The 19,238-nt window shown below is 42.7% G+C and overlaps 1 protein-coding gene across 1 annotated transcript in view; it reads left to right on the plus strand.

Moving 5' to 3' along the window:
- The window catches only part of sdc3 (syndecan 3), a 34,174-nt gene extending 17,073 nt beyond the window's left edge, over positions 1-17,101 (plus strand). The window contains exons 2-6 of the mRNA XM_028596863.1: positions 8,068-8,161; positions 10,693-10,964; positions 11,088-11,555; positions 11,934-12,123; positions 14,204-17,101. Coding sequence (XP_028452664.1) covers positions 8,068-8,161; positions 10,693-10,964; positions 11,088-11,555; positions 11,934-12,123; positions 14,204-14,370 — 1,191 coding nt within the window. The 3' untranslated portion in view covers positions 14,371-17,101. The remainder of the gene's footprint in view (positions 1-8,067; positions 8,162-10,692; positions 10,965-11,087; positions 11,556-11,933; positions 12,124-14,203) is intronic.
- Positions 17,102-19,238: the final 2,137 nt, after the last annotated feature.

Here is a 19,238-nt window from a genome sequence, read left to right on the forward strand (position 1 = left end):
ATTTAATTCAAGACACTCAAAACCACTTCCTATCTTGCAGCAGTGTAAAATTGGTCAATGGGTTCCGTCTTGCAAACACAACGTGGTGCCTGCTTATGACCCCCTGCTGCAGTTGTTACTGCAAAGAATTTCTTCACGATAAATGATAATGTAACTTAAATTTTTTTTATTGGGTTTACTGCTAAAAAACGAGGCCTGGGGTAGAGGGCTGAAAATACTTATTATTTCCCATGAGGAGACATTCATCACAGACATTAAAACTATGACAGTACATTTATGTATTAGAGTTAGAAAGTCATTCTGATGGATGCTGAATGTTTTTGACCCACAGGGGGAGGATTCTTATTATTATATAATTTATTGTGTAAAAAAATCATGCATTCTTCCTCTTAAAGGCACAATGCCTGTTCATTGTTTAGTTTTAAAGCCTTAACAGTGAGCTGGGAGGACATTTTGGGATTCAGAGGCACAGTTAGGCTACATCCTGGGCTACATCTGCGCTACTAAGTTTTCATTTTTAGTGTTTTAGCTCTGTAGCAGAACTAATCTCCATTCATATAGAGCTCAACAGTGTGGTTCCACAAGTAAAAACCCATTCGTTTTCTCCTTAAGGATTTGGATTATTATCCATAATGTCCAAACCATCCAGTGACTACGAGCTACAAATTGTGAAACAAAGGTTTCTGCTGCTGTAGAAACCACAAGTCTGTATGATATCAACCTTGTTTTAAGACAAACATTTTTTATTCACGATGTCATGAAGAAGTACTACACTACCCACAATTCTAAGGGTAAGAGCGACGTCTCTGATTGGCGGAGCTCGCTGTTACCATGGAAATGTTTACCGCACCGCAAACGGCTATAGCAAGTTGCTACCATTGAAGTCTATGATCGATTATATACACAGTCTTGTACCTTTGCCTTTTTGCCATTTTCAAAATGTTCTTTTGTGCCGAATCAAATATTTTATTTTATTTTACTATTAGCATATAAGTTTGTAGAGGATTTACACAGCCTCTCTTCATCTCAAGCATGAACAAAATTCTTAAAACCAGCAACAGAACTTCAACTGGCAAAATACCACAGAAACACAGACAATATGCAGGGATGCTCAGGTGAGAAGGGGCCCCTAAATGTGCACGTGCCCTGGGGCCCATTGGCTCATTATCTCCCATGAATAAAGGAGTATATTTTAGGATTTGAAGTCACCTATGTAGACTCAGACAGGTTTTCATTGACCCCCTTGGCTGTAGCGTGCAGGTGTTAACTGTTTTAATGTTAACCTGACATCACTGCTACAAGATACTGTCTTGACATCCGACCGGCTCTGTGTGTGTGTGTGTGTATGTGTGTGTGTGTGCTATAAGGTGTCTTGCGAGCAATGTGACTGTGCAGAGGCTTTTTGTGCTAATCTCTGCTGAAGGTGGCAGGTGTCTTAACCAGGCCATCCCCTGGTAACCTACTCACACACACGCACGCACACACACACTGCCTGCCCTCTATTGCTCTCTCACATCTCCTTGTCTGCCTGTAAGTCTGTAAGCGTCCAGGCTGGCTGCCGTCCAACCTGCCCAGCTGGTAGGAGACGAAGAGCAGGGCAGAGAGTGAGACGAGGCAAAAAAGCAAAAGATGGAGGTAGATTAAAGGTCACTACTAAAAGGTCTGGGGATCCAGTCCGGAAAGAAAAATGGTTGTGGAACAAGCCCACCGTAAACAGGCTGTTGTTTTTTTCTGTAAGTGTGCGAGTAGTCAAAGCGCATGGGCCAAGCAGTCTGACCGTTTCCAGATAAAGAGTTATCAACAGCCCACTTCTGTCAGTGAGCAGCATGGCTCAAGCTCTCCACCTCTAATCAGTGCAGGTCTGCTCTGGAGAGGAGCAGACACAGAGACGGCCGTGGATCAGCAGCTGCTTTATGAAGCGTGGGCACTCCACCTACAGTGAATTAAACTGCAGGGAGGTTTAGAAATGTGGTACATAAAGATCACTTTACCTCACTTTAGAGCTGATCTGAGTCTCAAATTTCCGGCAGATGATTATTATTATTTTTTTTTTTTTATTTATCCAGAACTGTCATGATGTGTTCAAGTACACGTTTGACATCCAGCACTTTAGTTCAGTCAGAACACCCACAGCGAAGTTTAAGCCATTCATTGCAACAATGATACACATTTAGTTCGGGGATGTGGCTTTACACATGTGAAGAAACAAATCAAACCAAACTTTATTCTTAATCGTCACATACACACAGTACAATGTAGTGAAATTCTATTACTGCATTTAACCCATCCTAAGTATTAGGAGCAGTGGACAGCTATACATACAGCACCCGGGGAGCAACTTGGGGTTCAGTGTCTTGCTCAGTGACGCTTTGACATGTGGCCGGAGGAGCCTGGGAGTGATCCGCCAACCTTGTGGTTGAGGGGCAACCACTCTACCTCAGACACTAGTCTGGCATTGCCACACCTGTCTCCACAGCGCTGTGGAGTAGCTCGACACAGACAGAGCTTGAAATACACATCATTAATGAAAATGATGGCTTGTCTATTGAACGTATGACGACAAAACATCTTCAATGCCTGTCTGAACTGCCCTGAAGCGCCGGTATTTGACGTTCTTCTGGTCCAGAGGTTGTCAACATGACCCCTCCAGTGGGTCACAAGATAAATCTGAGGAGTTGCAAGATGCTTAACGGATTAGGAAAGAAGCAAAAATATTATTCTTCCACATTTTAATTTATATCCATTCTTTCTGACTTTTCTTTAATCTTGCTATTTCTTCTATTATCTTCAGTAATGTGATGTATTTCCTAGTGGAATGGAATATGTTGGCCGGTTATAGCCATGCAGGAAATTTAAATCAAATCCTTATGATTTTATTGGATCAAAAGTGGTTTCAACCCACAAGCTGATCAAGTGAGATTTTATGCAACGGGCTAGGTTAGCTAGTTTCCCCAAATCATATTTGATGAGATAAATATATGTATATGTTCCTGAGTTCAACATGGATTTGGAAATAAAAATACTTAAAAATACTAAAGAGAGATGAAAGATAACAGAACACAAGATTAGAACTTGGAAAATGTCTTGTATACTTTACTTTACTGTGTCCTTCAAATGAAATAATCTGAGAGAAAGTAGAATAAAATCTCTCTCTTTGGTGAAACTGCTCATAGACATATACAACCTGTATGCACTGTGGCATGATGAGGTTAGTGTAATTTACCTTTTTTCCATAATATCTGTAATGCCACTTCACTTGAAGTTGATTTATTCCCTTCCTAAGTGAACAGTGTAGACGTAACCTCAATGTCTGTCATTGTATTTCTGTTCCTTCTTCTCTTTCAACACTGTGGATTCAGTAAATGGAGGGCCTGCTAGAGGAGTGGGACTCACAGATGCTGCCAGAAGGCAGAGGGAGTATTCAAATGATTCTTCACAGTTTTGAGAGCTCAGAGATGCTGCAGCAGTTGAGAACATTCGCTCCGATAAAATCTCACATATTAAAAAGAACAATTAACGATTTTTTCTCCAAAGCAGAGCTGCATTGCATCTACTGTATCAGGAACTTAAAATGCTTAAAATGTGTGTGGTGTGTGGTGTGTGCGTGTGCGCGCGCGCATGTGTACGTGCGTTCGCCAGGGATTGTGCGGCAGCAGCCTCTCGGGTTTCTGAGGAATGTATTTGAAGTCAATCACAATGAAGCTCTCTATCTGCCCAGCTAGCCCTGAAGGAGATATCTAAACTGAACCGGACCAGTCAGAAAATCAACCCAAAAATCATCCCTTGCATCTTGTATTTCTGATCCTAAATGTAAATCTGGAACAATTTAGCTCCTGTGGAATGTTAATATCTGTAAAACCACATCATTGTCAGTTCTCCTATAAAATCCAGCCTAGCTGTAAAACGAGCTGACACACATACACACACACTGACAGAGCAGCTATAGCGTGCAAGATCAAATGTATAGAGCAAAGCCTGATGTCAGCGTTAGATCAGGTTCCTACTTGAATCACTGCAAATGTTGCAACACCCCTCAGAGAACGCACCTGTGTTCTCTTTGTTAAAACATGACATTACCTGCTGCTTTTTTTTGTCCTTCAATCTTATGTTTTTCCCATCTCCTTTTGAACAAATATACAGAATTTAATATTCCAACGCTCCCAGATTGTTTTGAAAATTACTCAGACTGGCAACGCATGTCTCACAATGGCCGTGCTTCATGCGTTGCCAAAAAGCAGGATTGCATTCAATCCTCAAATCCAGTGGAATATGGCTCATTTTACAGTTTCCTTCTATAACGAATGGGAACAAAATGCAGTGGTGGAGGGAAATTCAGGGCAACATACAGACGATTTTGGCCCCGGGTTATGCGTGCGGTGGAGGAAAGCTTGTTGTGTCTCGTTGAGGTTAGTTAGCTATGTGGCACAGGCAGAAAGTACAGCTGTTTATAGCTCCTGAAACAGAGGCAAAATGCAGAGCTGGCCCTATTCAACGCCCCCAAAATCACATAAAACACACACACACACACACACACAAACACACACACACACACATACACACACACTCATATAGGATAGGTCTGAGGGGCATTTGTGTGTGCATGTACACACACACCACAAACAAAACCTGTGATTACACCCATTCAGACACACACACACACGCACACTGTAATTACATACAATGACGCACTACTGCTCGCTATACCGTGAATTCACACTTATAATATTGCCTCCTAAATTAAACATGTAGGGGCACAGAGGGTGATTACAAATGACTGTTAAAGGTTAGGATAAATATAGATGATGCACATTTGAACACACACAAAATGGGCAAACAGCAGACTAGCCTGTGTAGCTACAGTATGTGGAGGTTGCTGTGTGTATAGGGGACTTGTAAAAGGGGCCCTAGGGGTGGGCTCTGGTGCCGCCTTTGGGGTGGGGTGTGTGTTTATTTAGGTATGTGTGTGTTTTTTGGGGTTATGCTGAACTCAGGAAGCTAGCCGCAAGATAAGAAATGGGAGTTTAAGATGAAAGGAAAATGAGGCAAGGACGGGGATATACTGGCACAGAGTTTGTGGATCCAGAGGGGGGAGACGAAGGGAGGCAGAGAGGGAGGGACAGATAGAGAGGGGGGGGGAGCTGGAGGAGCAGACTGTTTTGATGTTGGTTTTTAGGGTTGTTTATTTGACGTTACATAACACCTTTGCTTATGAAGCCAGAGCTCTTGCGTTAGAGTGTCTGTGCTGATGTACGGTATGTGTGTGTGTGTGTGTGTGTGTGTGTGTGTGTGTGTGTGTGTGTGTGTGTCTAGTAGCTTCTCACTGGGAGACGGGAATTTCTGTGAAAGGCAAAGGTTGCCCATAGCAACGGCCTTCATTGTAAAACTGATCCTTGGAATACAACACACACACACACACACACACACACACTTGCACCATGCCTGCACTTAAATGTCTTTCAGTACTTTTCGACACTTTCTGGGTTCGAGATCACAAGGGCCTTCACACACGCATTTACGCTTGAAGCGTGACATGCATACACTCTCATCCTTTTGCTTTGTGAAGCCCATATCCTTGGTGTGTCGTTCCTCCAAACAACTTAAAGTTAATTTCATTTTCAGGAGGTACATATAGCGTTTCAACTCCACCTCATGCTGAGATGTGATGGACTGAGATGCTCCGGTTTCTAGATTCCATTATGCTTTTATTGGCTTTTAAAGGCATCAGGTTTCCTCTGTCTGGAGCCGGGGAGGAGCTTCTGCGTGTGTGTGTGTGTGCGTGCGTGCACGGGCGGGCGTGCGTGTGTGTGTGTGTGCGTGTGTGTGCGTGTGTGTGTGTGTGTGTGTGCAATTAGCATCAAACAGGCTAGCAAAGACAGCCATATAGGGCCTCAGGATGGGCTTAAGATTGCTGAGGAGATAAGTTTGTTTTGGTCACATTTTTAGCAGTTATACCTGGAGCAAAACTGAGCCCTTTATTTTTGGCATCTCAACTACTTACTGTGTGCTGACCTAAATCTACACACAAAATGTTATAGAATAAGTATAAGTAAAAGTACAGAATAATCTATCTAATCCATATTTTCATATTAGCAGCAGACTTATTTATATGTAAAAAGGAGTCGCTCGTAGTGATGAAGTATTAAAATAGAATTACTCATTATGCAGAATGGCCTCTGAGTGGTATACTAAATAAAAATGTAATGGAGTAGAAGTATGAAGTAAAATAAAAGGGGAAAGATATAAATAAAGTTCATCCAAAATTGAACAAAGCTAATCTTGCATGTCTTCTACTGTAACTTCCTATCTATCTACTAGGCTATATCAAATATTACAAAAGCCTTAAAAAGCCTTTGGTGAAGTTCCAAAACATGAAATTCACAGCAAAGTATACACACATTTTAATCTTTCTGTCAGATCACATTGTATTTTCTTTGGCTCTTGTATGCTGAGAGTGGACACTCTCACTTTGTTTGCACTTGTGTTGCACACTTTATGGTATGTACTTATGTCTTGTGTCTGTCCATATATGTATTGTATATGTCAGTAGGCTACTAGGTAAAAAACATTTACTATATTGGTAGAAATCAATAGTGACAATATATATTAAAATAAGTCTCTACATGAAATATATTTGCCTGCAAATACTTGCAGTTCTCCTTGAAACGTGTCTTGAAACTGTGTGGTATGTACTGTAGTTTAAAATGTATCTTTGGATGGGCGGTGTCTCTTAAGTGCATGCATTTGAAAGCAGTGTTAGTTGACCCTGTGTGATGGGTGAGTGCTAAAGTGTGTGTGTTTAAGCATTGCAGTGATGTGGGATTGAGGTCAAGCGAAAAGAGAGAGAGAGAGAGAGAGAGAGAGAGAGAGAGAGAGAGAGAGAGATGAAAGAGATGAATGAAAAGAGAGGAGGGATCATCCTCAAAGTGACCGGAGTGTGAGGTCACTCACTTCAGAGGTTCAAACCCCCGAACGATCCACAAATAATCGCTCTTACCTGACCCCGCCAGAGGTTGCGCTTTCCCCTCACAGAAGTACATGAAATAGGCCTAGATTAAGGTGCAGTGATGAGCAGGGAGGATGCTGTGAAATGATCCATGACAGACAGTTATAGTCACAGAGCAGCTGTAAAACTCAAATGTACAAACTCAAAGTCCACACAAGGAGTTCAAAATAGTACTGAAATGTTTTACCAACAACAATGTTGATCATGGATTATTTAAGTCATCTTAACAGCTTGTCAAACATGACGATTTACTGCTTTTCTTTCTTTTATCTTAGTAAACTGTTTTGGTCTATTGACCAGACAAAACAAGCAATTTGTTGTTGTAATGAGTATGTTAGCATGCTACCGTTAGCATTGCTGTGTACAGCCTCACAGAGCCACTAGCATGACTGTGGACTGATAGTCGAGGTCACTGTTTATAGATTAACAATTTAGTGCAATTAGTTGATTCATTAGCTGATTGACTAACAATGTATCAAGGAAATAAGCCTAACATTATCTTGTTCAAGCTTCTCAAATGTGAGGATTTGCTGCTTTTCTCTGTTTTATATAATTTGAAACTGAATATATGGGTTTTATACTGTTGATTGGACCGAATAAGACATTAGAAGAAGTCACCTTTTGGCCATGGGAATGTGAACCGAGCATTTTCCATTATTTTCTAAAATTCTATCGTCTAACAATTGATATATCAAAAAGAAAATTGTGAGTAGCAGCCTTAGTTTAAAGCTAACTGCTTTTCTGTACTCCGCTACTTTACAGGCTGAGCATCACTTGTAACTGACACGTAAGCAGAGACTGAATGACACCCCTCTCTCCTTAAAGGCTTTGATGTTCCTCTGCCAAAATCCCAGCTTTAGATCACTCATTAACTATGCTTCTCCATGGAGCCACAGACAGACAGATGTTACCCTGTCCACCATAATGCTCCCTGCACCTCCTGTGCGTGTCTCTGTGTGCATGTAATCTGCCAAAGTGGTTTCTCTATTCAAATGAAAATGACAAACAGCTCAGTCATTCATAATGAATAACTCTAATCTCTATCATCACTGTGTCTCTCACAGGGACAGACGTGGTCGCCGTCTATCGATGACGAAGGCTCAACAAGAGACGAGTTCTACGACGATGAGGACCTTTACTCGGGCTCCGGCTCTGGCTGTAAGTGTGTGTGTGTGTGTGTGTGTGTGTGTGTGGGGGTTACGCACTCATGCCCTGGTTTTTTCAAACTCGACAGCTGCTGGGTTTCAATCTGCTGACCCTGAAGATACCACCCCCCACCCGCTCAGTGTCCTTGAGTTATGGTCGCTCTGGTCGCTAGACTCGAATGCAGGGAGGCCGCGCACACAATCAAACAGTACAATCATGCCATTTGGTTTGACAGACAGTTTTGATACAGATTTATCGCACCTTTAAACACAGACACACCCTTGCAAACAAACAGCAACCCGGGCTTGAGTCCCCCGCGTCTTATTTGCTCTAATCAGATTACAGTCCAAACAGATTAGGCAGTTGTGTGCACCTGTCTCCAAGCATATGTCTGACTTTGAGTGAGCTGGCTGTTTGCGTGTGTAGGAATTACCTACTTTATGTAAATCACGTTGGTGTAATTCAGTCAGATTTTCTGATCTGGCTGTTTAAGCTTGAGCATGGCTCTATTTATTAAGCATGACTCATTGAGGGCTGCCCTTGGTTCAGGCACTGCGCTATAGTGGCGAGCGCACTCAAAATAAATTACAATTCAGAGTAGGAGAGTGCAGCAGAGGCACCCCCTGTGGTTGAAACAGCAGCCCGGCAAATTGCTTTATCTCAAACCGTGATACAGAGCCGTCTGATTCCAAAGGAAAAGCTCATTTACAACAGGCGGATGTCCATTTTGTGTTGCTGCTGCGTCAGAATGTGGCATTTTGAGGCGTCTGATAAGTTTAACAGAAGCTACATTGTTCGAGTCCATATTTCGATATCCTCTCCAGCTCCTCTGTCAGCCTTCGTGTCATTGTGCCTGTAAATTCAATTTGTTTCTCTTTCAACCTAGGGAGTTTCACTGCTATAACAAAATGAAAGATAGTATAATACCATTTAAGAAGAAAAAGGATCAGTCAGCACCATCGTCTCTTCTCTTCTCTTCTCTTCTCTTCTCTTCTCTTCTCTTCTCTTCTCTTCTCTTCAATTCTCTTCTTTTCTATTCTCTTCTTCAGACAGCCAGCATCTGCTTAGGTGAGGGACAGACAACCTGGTCTCAGTTGGTTTAACCTCCATTCTGCTCTGCATTTAATACAGCCAAACTCCCAATTTACTGCAGTTGTTCTCATTTACTTATTTTTCTTTGTTTGTGTTGTCAGACAGCTAAACGAGCAGAAAATAGCGATTTGATTGCGGCTGTGATTGCTGCGCTGAGTCGTCAATAAAATCACTCCTTTATGATCCTGAAGTCATTTGACAAAACAAACAGAGCTGTGCTGTGTGATTGGCTGTATTGACATTTAAGATGAGTGATCACCATAGACTGTTAATATCAATGGACAGAGTATGTGTGACGTCACCCATTGGTTTGTGGAGATCTGCTATCCGTCATTCTCTGCCGTTACGGGCGCAGACATCTTGGTTGCGGATGGGACGATTTTAGACGAGAGGGAGAAGTGAGGGAGGAGCCATGTTACGTTACACACTTTCACTGGCAATCACATCATAGCCACGCCCTAAAACACCCCCTGCTTTATTGCCGATTTTAAAATCAACGAGACAAGTCAAAAAAATAACCCTAATAATCTTATAGCAATGGCAACAAGGACCTCAAGGGGCATGGAGTTCAAAAGATGTGGGTGTTAACCAGGCAAGGAGGCTCTTATGGAAAAAGGCAGTATTGGCATTATGGGAAATGTAGTTTCCAGCCTTTTTGGAGCTTAACTCATATAAGTGACTAAAAGTCAAGATATCTTGGCCTTTGCTTTACAGATTGTGACCTTTCTTTTTCTTCTTCTTAGAAATAGTACACCGTGAGTCCCCCAACCTTATGGAATGGCAATACTAAAGTGATAAACTGCCCCTTTACTACCACACAGTCCTTGACCGGGCTTACATCATCATGTCCAAAACCGGGTGAACAGGAAGCATTTTCAGATAAAGCTGGCTTAGGGGCATCATGGAAGGCTAGTGGTCTATATGGCATTATTTAACGGCAACATCCCTGGTTTGAATCCAGCCAGGGACCTTGTGTGTCCCCATCTCTCTGTCCTCAAATTTCCTGTCTTATGCAAAACACCCACAGTGTGACATGTATGCAAAATATTGTGCTCAAATATCCCCACTATAAAACAAAATAAGTACTACTATCCGTGGCATGTACACTACATTCTGTTAACAGTCCCACAGTGCAATTCATCACATTTTATACTGTAGATCCCCAAAAATACAGTCATGCAACACTAAACCTGTTAGTGATGATGCAAAGTGAAGGTGACTTATGTCTGAAATCTCAATTTACAGCTGAGTAGAGAGTGAATGATTGAGTGTTTGTTATATTAGGAAGTAGTGAACGAGTGTCCAAGGGATTGATTTCAAACAGCCATAGTCTCAGTTTCTGATCTGCTGTTTGTTTGGGCGGGTTAATTGATGAACAGGATGTGGGACTGAGGGAGATGTGTACTTTTTGTTGAATTTTCTAATTCAAAATCCTCTCTTCTCCTCTCCAGTTCCTGAGATCAGTATGAGTCCGACATCTGCGGGTGTGTCCTTCACCACAGAAGAGCCCCTCCTCCTCTCCACCACCCAGGCCACAGGCCCCGCCCCCTCCGCCTCACCTGCAGTTGAGCCGAGCCCCAACCCGGAGGACCCCACTGCCACCCCGCTGCCCACCGAGGCCGATGGAGAAAGCGGTGTGTTCTGGGAGAGGGAGAGAGAGCTTGAGAAGGAGAAAGAGTTAGAGAGGGAGCAAGAGATTCTGAGGGAACTGGAGAAGGAGAGAGAGAGGGAAAGAGAGAGGGAGAAACAGTTGGAGAGGGAGAGAGAGAGGGAAAGAGAGAGGGAGCGGGTCCGAGAGATGGAGAGAGAGAGGGAAAAGGAGAGAGAGCGCGAGAGAGACAGGGAACGTGAAAGAGAGCGAGAGAAAGAGAGAGAGAGGCAGAGAGAGCGTGAGCTTGAAAGAGAGAGAGAGCTTGAGCGAATCAAGGCCGCCTCCCAGACCACCGCAGCCCCACGATCCCCTGCTGCCATCCCCGTGGTGACCACCAACCCGGCAACCAGCCCTGCAGAAAGTGCAGCGCCCTCTGCCGGTTGGGATGACCTGAGCACCACAGAAGAGGAAGAAGACGTCTACCTGTCACCTGAGCCCTCAGCGTTTTTCCCAGGCTTCGACCTGGAAACCATCACAGAGGAAGACACATCCACCACAACAGAGATTACCCCTGAGCCCACAACAGCTGCACCCACCACCACCACCGCCGCCACCACTGTCAAAACCAGGGTCCCCTTCAGGCCCAGAGTTCCCATGACGACTGCTACTCCGGCAGTGCCAACAGAGAGAACGAGCCGCCCACAGCAGCCCACATCTACACAGGTGAGACTGGCCAAAATGACCAAGGATTCACATCGCTTTTTCTTCTTACTGCTTTTTTTAACACTGGCAGCTTAATTATGTACAGACCAGAGTCATTTCTCTGATTTGTGTGCTTCTGTTTATTTGCAGCTGTCCTGCATGATGCATTTAGATTTGTCTGGTTTTCCACATTGTGATTAAGCTGCCACATTTTATGAACTGTGTATATGCGTTGGTGAAAAAATGCAACTTTTCATTGTTTCAAAGGTGAACATGTGCCATGGAAAGTTCTCTGTTTGTGTTTGGCTTGGTTTCAGTGTAGTAGCTCTGTGAAACAAATGTGATTACATCAAATGTAAATTTCCTGTTGTTAGTCTCACTTTTCTCTCTCTGTCTCAGGAGGGTAACAACGAGGCGGGTGCTGCAGGACCGAGTGGAGATTTTGAAATCCGTGACGATCGGCGTAATGAGCTTGGTCGAGGTATAATGCCAGTGGATCCTGATCTGATTGGTAACACAGTGGATGGAGGAAGCTCTGCCGCCCAGCTGCCACAGAAGAACATCCTGGAGAGAAAAGAGGTCTTGATAGGTAAGAAGAGCTGTCAGTAAAGTTAATGTTAATAATGATTTTGTAAGGTTTTGTCCAATGGTCCTCCAGCTCTGTGTCTGTCTTTCTGCCGTTCTGTCAAATAAACTGCTTGTTAGTCTTAGATCAACAGATCCCATTTCCCCGTTGCCTCCTGTATTCTTTCCCTGCTTTCTGGGAGCTGCTAAGATAAACTGGCATTACCTTGCATTCACGTAGTGCAGATTCATCATGATAGGTGAATGTGCTGCTTAGCCCCGTTTGACCCATTGAGAACAAGCAATCCTCTTCTTGGGTTATCCAACCCCTCCTTTCTCCCCTGTTTTTCCCATCATTTCCCCTTTGGGTAAGTCCAATTTCTTTTCAAGTGCCCCCTCTCCTCATCCCAAAGAGCTGTTGTAGAAAGTGAGGGAGCAGCCAACTTGCCTGACCTGACTGGCTCTCTGTCTCTCCTTAGCTGTTCTGATTGGTGGACTGCTGGCGGTGGTTTTCGCTGATTTCCTGGTCATCGGTAAAGAGCAGGAGGCAACAGACTTTAGACTAGACTGTGTGATAGAACCAAATCTCAACTATACATGTCAGACTCACATGCTCATGTATAGTGCTGTACATGTATAGACACTGTGTTCACTTTGTCATCTGTGGGAGTGACAAGAGGGTGTTAAAGAACATGAGATATGCAGGTATTTACCATCTTTGACTTTTCACACGGAGATAGAAGACATAGAAGATTTTGTTATGACAGAGTTTGTCAGTACATAGAAATAGAAATTATGTTATTGTTTTTAGTTTTGATAAATAAAACAATAAAATTATCATTTCGATCAGGCTTATTTTTGCCCCAGTCAAATATTTTGGGTCAAATGGTACCATGTTTCAGTGTGACCGGTGTGTCCATATTTTAACAAAACTAAATGTATACAGAAGGCAAGGGTTAGCAGTCTTGTCTTATAGCAAGAGGGTTCTAGGTTTAAACCAGCTGGCTGGCTTGGGACCTTCTCTGTGGGGTTTGCCATGTTGCCCCAATGTTTTTTCAGTTTTTTCTCTGGTTTCTCCGGCTTCCTCTGGACTCTAAATTACCCACCAAGGTGAATGGTTGTCTGTCTCTATGTCACCCCTGTGATTGCCTGGCGACCTGTCCATGGTGCCCAATGTCAGCTGTGATCGGCCCCAGCCCCCTGCAACCCTGTAAAGGATAAGCGGTTACAGATAATAAATGGATAGAAATCTATGCCATGTTATGAGGCTGTTGTATCATGGAATCAAAGAAAAGTAGTTAAACATGTCTTTTTTTATGAAAAACTGCACATGGTGCACTTGAAAGGGGGCAAATAATATTTATCATGTCCAATTTCTACCACAGTAAAATCGGGGATGGTAAAAATACATATTCATGCACGATGTAACTCAAAAACGGCATGATCTGACCAAGAAAATGTAACTCATTTAATTTTTTATTAGATTTATTTATAATAAATAGTGTGAAAAATCAAGAGTGGCAAATACTTTGCAGTTACAGTGCATGGTGAAAAGTTATGTTATTTTAAATAACCAAGCCTGTGTACTCTGATATTGGCAGTAATGGAATAAACAAAGTAAACACCTCCCACACAATGACTGGAAACAAAACATGTTCTCCGTTTTGGCACCAATACCAATTAGTTTAACAAAGGACATTTTTTCCACCCATTTGATAACCACACATTAATCTATCACACGCAGCAAGAGTTCATTAGCGATGTTTGCAGAAGAAGGTGGTAAAATGCATGCAGCTGCTGCAGATTGGTTACACCAGCCCCATAAGTAGCACTGCAGGGCCACAATTAAGCACAATGCTGTTGGCAACACGTAACTCATGTTGGCACATTCAGGCTTATCAGTCAGAAATGTTGTGGTAGCTTTGCTCTGCTTTCAGACTAGCAGTGTTTGATGCAGTGCATTTGTAGTGACGTAGTCTGCTGCAGAATGTAACTGTGGCTCTAATGGTATTTTAGTGTTTGTTTGTGTATGTTTCTGTTTTTAGGATCTGTAATGTTCTGGAAGGTTTTTAAGATATCCACCCTCTTTTTCTGTCTTCCTTCAGCGGTGATAGTGGGAGGAGTAGTGGGCGCCTTGTTTGCTGCCTTCCTGGTGATGTTGCTGGTGTACAGGATGAAGAAGAAGGACGAGGGCAGCTACACACTAGAGGAACCCAAACAGGCCACCGTCACCTACCAGAAACCAGACAAGCAGGAGGAGTTTTATGCATAACACTCATATGCCAGAGAGACACACCGCACACAGGGGGAGAGAGAAAGAGTGAGACAGAAGAGAAAGATACTCTAAGCCCCTGTCCTCCTCCTCCTCCTCCTGCTCTTCTTCGTCGCCTCCCCCTCATCTGCTCGCCTCTCCTTATCTCTCTCTCCTCTTGTCTCCGAAACACTTGAGAGCGCCTCTCTCTCTACAGACTTGGAACTTTCTTTTCAATGAAAATGAAAAAAAGAGGACAAAAAAAAGAAAAAAAAATCCAAATATATTCTGAAAAAATAACACATACACACAAGATGTTTTTAAAGTAAATGTTGTTATTAATATTCTACAGATTCTCTTGTTCTGTATGTAATGATATGATTATTTTGTAAGAAAAAAACAAAACACAAGCTCTTAACCTGTGTTTTCCAGCACAAAAAAAGTTCTTCCTCTGTTTTTATGGAGCGAATGGAAAGGCAAAAAAGAAAGAGAAGAGTGGCAAGGCGAGCTGAGCGAGACACAAAAGAAAAGGAAAGAGATGGGCTCGACTCTGCCCCTCACCCCCCGAAAAACACACAGAGCGTCTGGTTGGCCGCACAGAGCCCAGGGTCAAAGGTGAGAGGAAAGGTCTCTTTTGTGCCTTCCATCGCTCTGGTGCGCAAAGACACATACGCACATTCATACAGCCACATAAACAAATGCTTACCTAGATGCACATGCATACATGCACACTCACTTGTATCTGCTTTAAGGTGGCTCTGACCTCTCTTTCTGTGCTCGGCCAACCAGAAAACAGTGCTCAACCCTCTGTGTGTTTCACAACGTCGAGGAGCCGCTGTGGAACATTAGCTGGTCGCATAGAGGTTTGCTCACGCGTCTAATCTGCTCCTCTAAGCTGTACAAAGACTAGTTACAAATAGTAATAATAACCAATAATATATCAATGTTTTGGGCTGGATGGTGAATAATAATAAAAAAAAATAATAATATCATAATAATAATATTAATAATAACACTTAAACAGGAGGATGTGTATTTAGCAGTTTAAAAAAAAAGTTTATATGTAAATATCAACGTATCCTTTCTGGCATCACTAACCATCTGCATGATCATGAAGAGTTTTTTTATTCATCACATCCGTCATCACTTTAGATGAGCTGTGCTCTCGTCAGCCACACACAAACACACACACACACACACACACACACACACACACACACACACACACAACAAGTGCAGACATATAACTTGCTGTTTATTTAAATACACAACACAGACAGAGTTTACTGTCATTCATATCATTCAAACACAGATCAGACCCATAATCATCGTCATTGTGATAGTCATCACTTGTGATATGAGCGAGATCAGGTGGTTTCAATATGTTATTGATTAGTTATAGATCAGTTGTCGGTTGGTTTAGAGTTTGGTCTGTTTGTGTAAAAGCACAACTACGTGTCCAGTCATCCGATATCGCCCACCCCCACCCCACCTCACCTCCGCAAAGCACCTTTTGCATGCCTCACTTTGTTTTTCTTCCATCATTGGCTCTCTGTTTGGGGATGGGAGGGGCCTCTGGGAAGCGGGATGGGCTGTAATGGAAAACAGGAAGTGCGCCTCTGCGTGGGAAGTTGCTCCCACATGCGCTAATTCAATCAAAATCATAACTTTTGTCATTAAAGCAGAGATGAAACAGACTTTGAATTAGTGTTTATGGGGTCAACTTTAACCTGCTGTTGGACTCTGTTTGGGGAGGGGACAATGGGGGAAAGGGGTTTGGTTTGGGAAGGGGAATATGAAAAGACAGGAGGGCTGTGCTTCTATCTAAGAGATTGTAACAATAACCACACCAGTGCGACTGGGCTAGTAGCTTCTATTATACTCAGTACTGTAGAACAAAATGCATGGGAGTCAAAATTATACTAGTCTGGGTGTGTGTGGATGCCTGTTGTGTTTTTGTGCGTTTGAAAGAAAAGAGGGTTGAGTTTAAGTTGGAATGTACTGTGGTTGAGTGTGTGTTTACCTACTCCAGCAGTTCTCACGCTCTTCCACAGACAGGTAACACACCTCTTCCACTCCTGTGTGTGTATGTTGCCTGCCCCCTTGCCAGTGTGAGAATATGTGTGTGTGTACACCTCATCTAAACGCGCCACCTGTGTGTGTGTGTGTATGTGTGCTTGAGTGCTTCACCTTGGTATTTCACAGCAGACTCTTGTGTACACTGACTAGCCTGTCGACGTGTGTGTGTGTGTGTGTGTGTGTGTGTGTGTCTGCCTGCGAGTGTTTAGTCTGTTCACTGCTGAATGAGGGGCAGCTGGTCCCTAACAGTGGCTTTCACACACACTGACTGTGTCTTTTCACTGTCTGACTGTCTGTCTTTCTGCCGCAGGACAGACGGACAGACAACACGCCACTTTCTCACAGGCAGGAATGATCTTAACACGTACTGTCTTTTTTAAAGTGACTGTCAAAGTGTAAACGTGTGTTTGTACCCATCTAAGCCTGCGTAGCCAAATAAGACGTGTGTGTGTGTCTGTGAGAGAGGGTAAATTTGTACGTGTGTGAGTGTAGGTATGCATGTGTGTGTGAAGCCCAACGGAGGCTACACTACTCTATGTTTGCTGTTCCCATTCCTGTTTTTATACATTTGCATTTTTTTAAGGCTGAGTTTCTGTCATTGGCTGAGTGAGCGAGAGGAGGCGTATCCTCCACGCCACCGCCCTGTCACTAATCTGCCACTCTGTTCCAAATAAAAAACCTGGTTGGGTAAATCTGTCCTCTTTTGTCTTTCTTCAGTTGTGGTGGATACATCAAGATCCCTATAATTTTCCATTCTGCTGTTAGTGTCCAGTCTGCTCTCAGTAATGCATGAGGTGTTGGTAGGTGGACTTTGTTACCATGAAACAGCGCCAGGCTAGCTGTTTCCCCCTGTTTTCAGTCTTTATGCTAAGCTAACTGGCGGCTGGCTTATTCCCCGGCATTTTGCAAAATGTAAAGTATAGTGCACACACCAGACAACACATTGCAACTTCATTATTTGCCAGAGACCTAGAAACCAACCAGTACCCTTGTCCTGAAAAAGTACTACCTGGTTCCAGATTTTCTGGGGGTCAGATTGCGTGATTTGATTGAACACAACTTGATTTAGGAAGTACCATGCACCATGTGTCCTCAATGTAAACTAAATAATATTGATATTGACACAGGGCTAAAAGATTAGGCAACAATACCAGACCCACTTTAGTTGTGCTAATTCCCTAACAAATACACCAATAGTTGAATTACCAAAAACAACCAGCCTCTAGGGGTCAAAGTTATCCATCTTTCATCATTAGTATAATTATGAATTGTCCAGAGTGTCCCCACCTCTTGCTTAATATCAGCTGGGACAGACTCCAGCCCCCTGCGGCCCAGCTAAAGGATAAGCAGGTATAGATAATGGGTGAATGTATTAAAGGACTTTACATAATACATGACATAATAAATCACAAAAATACTACATTTTAGGAAGCTCTTGTCACTCATACTGTGGAAAAAAGCTTTTCTGTAAAATAAAAAGTGTGACTATGTTGCAGAGCAACAAAGAATTGGAGAGGAATGTAATGAGATCAAAATATAGTCAGCCCTGTTTGCCTTTACACCATTTTGTGATGCTCACAGCAATTATAACATTTCACAAACAACACAAACAACTCTTTCCAGATACAGTGTCCTGGTTACTTTTGCTAATCACAATTAAAGGCTATCAACATTAAAAATTCTCTTGGTAGAAAGCACTGCTGTCAGTGACAACTGTTGTCAGTGTGGTCTTTGGATTAAACCAAACCAGGACATTGTTGCTGCAAAAACACTACTGTTGAATTATTTAAATCTGATTTTTCAATGCTGTGAGCATTACGAATTAAATTCCATTTATTTCCACTATGCTTGGGAGGAGGAATACATCTCAGCGACAGATTTCTCAAAACATAAGCAAAAAATAAATAAAATAAAGGTTTGCATTACCAGATATCACTTTGTGTGAATTTTTTATTTTTTATTTGGGTGAACTGAACCTTTCGATCCTTTCTTAGCTCTGACTCTGGTTCTGGATTGAACTCAAACTCTAGGCCCACGATTTGTTCGACACTCAGGATTTAACAGTGAGGCACTTGAAACAGTGCATAAGAAATGGCTGCTCAGAATGAGAATATATTTTAGTAACATGCATTCAAAAGAAGTCCCATGCCGACATCAAGTCTCACTCTGGTGTTATCACACAGCATTTCTGACCCAGTAACATTACATGCTGTATGCCTTGACTCTACATCTGACAGAGCTACTTTGTGTATATGCGTGATCACAGCCTCTTAACAGCCTATTTACACTTGCCTCAGTAGACCCTCATGGGAGGAACAGCCAGAGCTATTAAGTTATTATTCTTAAGTCATTGCATAAAAATATACTTATGTGATTAGATAAACTGTCCGTGGGGATTTGTGAGCACAGGAAAGGGAATTTTTCTAAATGGGGCTTCAGTTGACATTCTTTGCATCAAACCAGATAAAACCAAGGTTACCTGATGTAGAGGAGTACCAGGGAGTCTGCACATGGCATTTTCCTGGATCCAGAGAAGACAACAAGCTGTCTTGGCCTTGCTAAGTCAGACTGAAGATATAGAAAGATGCCTCTCACAGAGGGGGTTTTATGTGAGTGTTTTTCTGTTTAGGAAGGGTAGAACAGTAGAGTTGCAGTAGACAGAAAAAGGTTGTGCATGGGGGTCCAGTCAGTACCCCATCTGGTGGGTAACAGTGGAACAACTGAAACAACTGAATAATAGATAGTGAGCTGTTATTTGTGTTTAGGCCTTTGTGGAATAAGAAGCTCAAAGGATCAGAATTATGTACCGT

Source organism: Perca flavescens, chromosome 14, assembly GCF_004354835.1.
Source record: "Perca flavescens isolate YP-PL-M2 chromosome 14, PFLA_1.0, whole genome shotgun sequence".
NCBI classification, from domain to species: domain Eukaryota; kingdom Metazoa; phylum Chordata; class Actinopteri; order Perciformes; family Percidae; genus Perca; species Perca flavescens.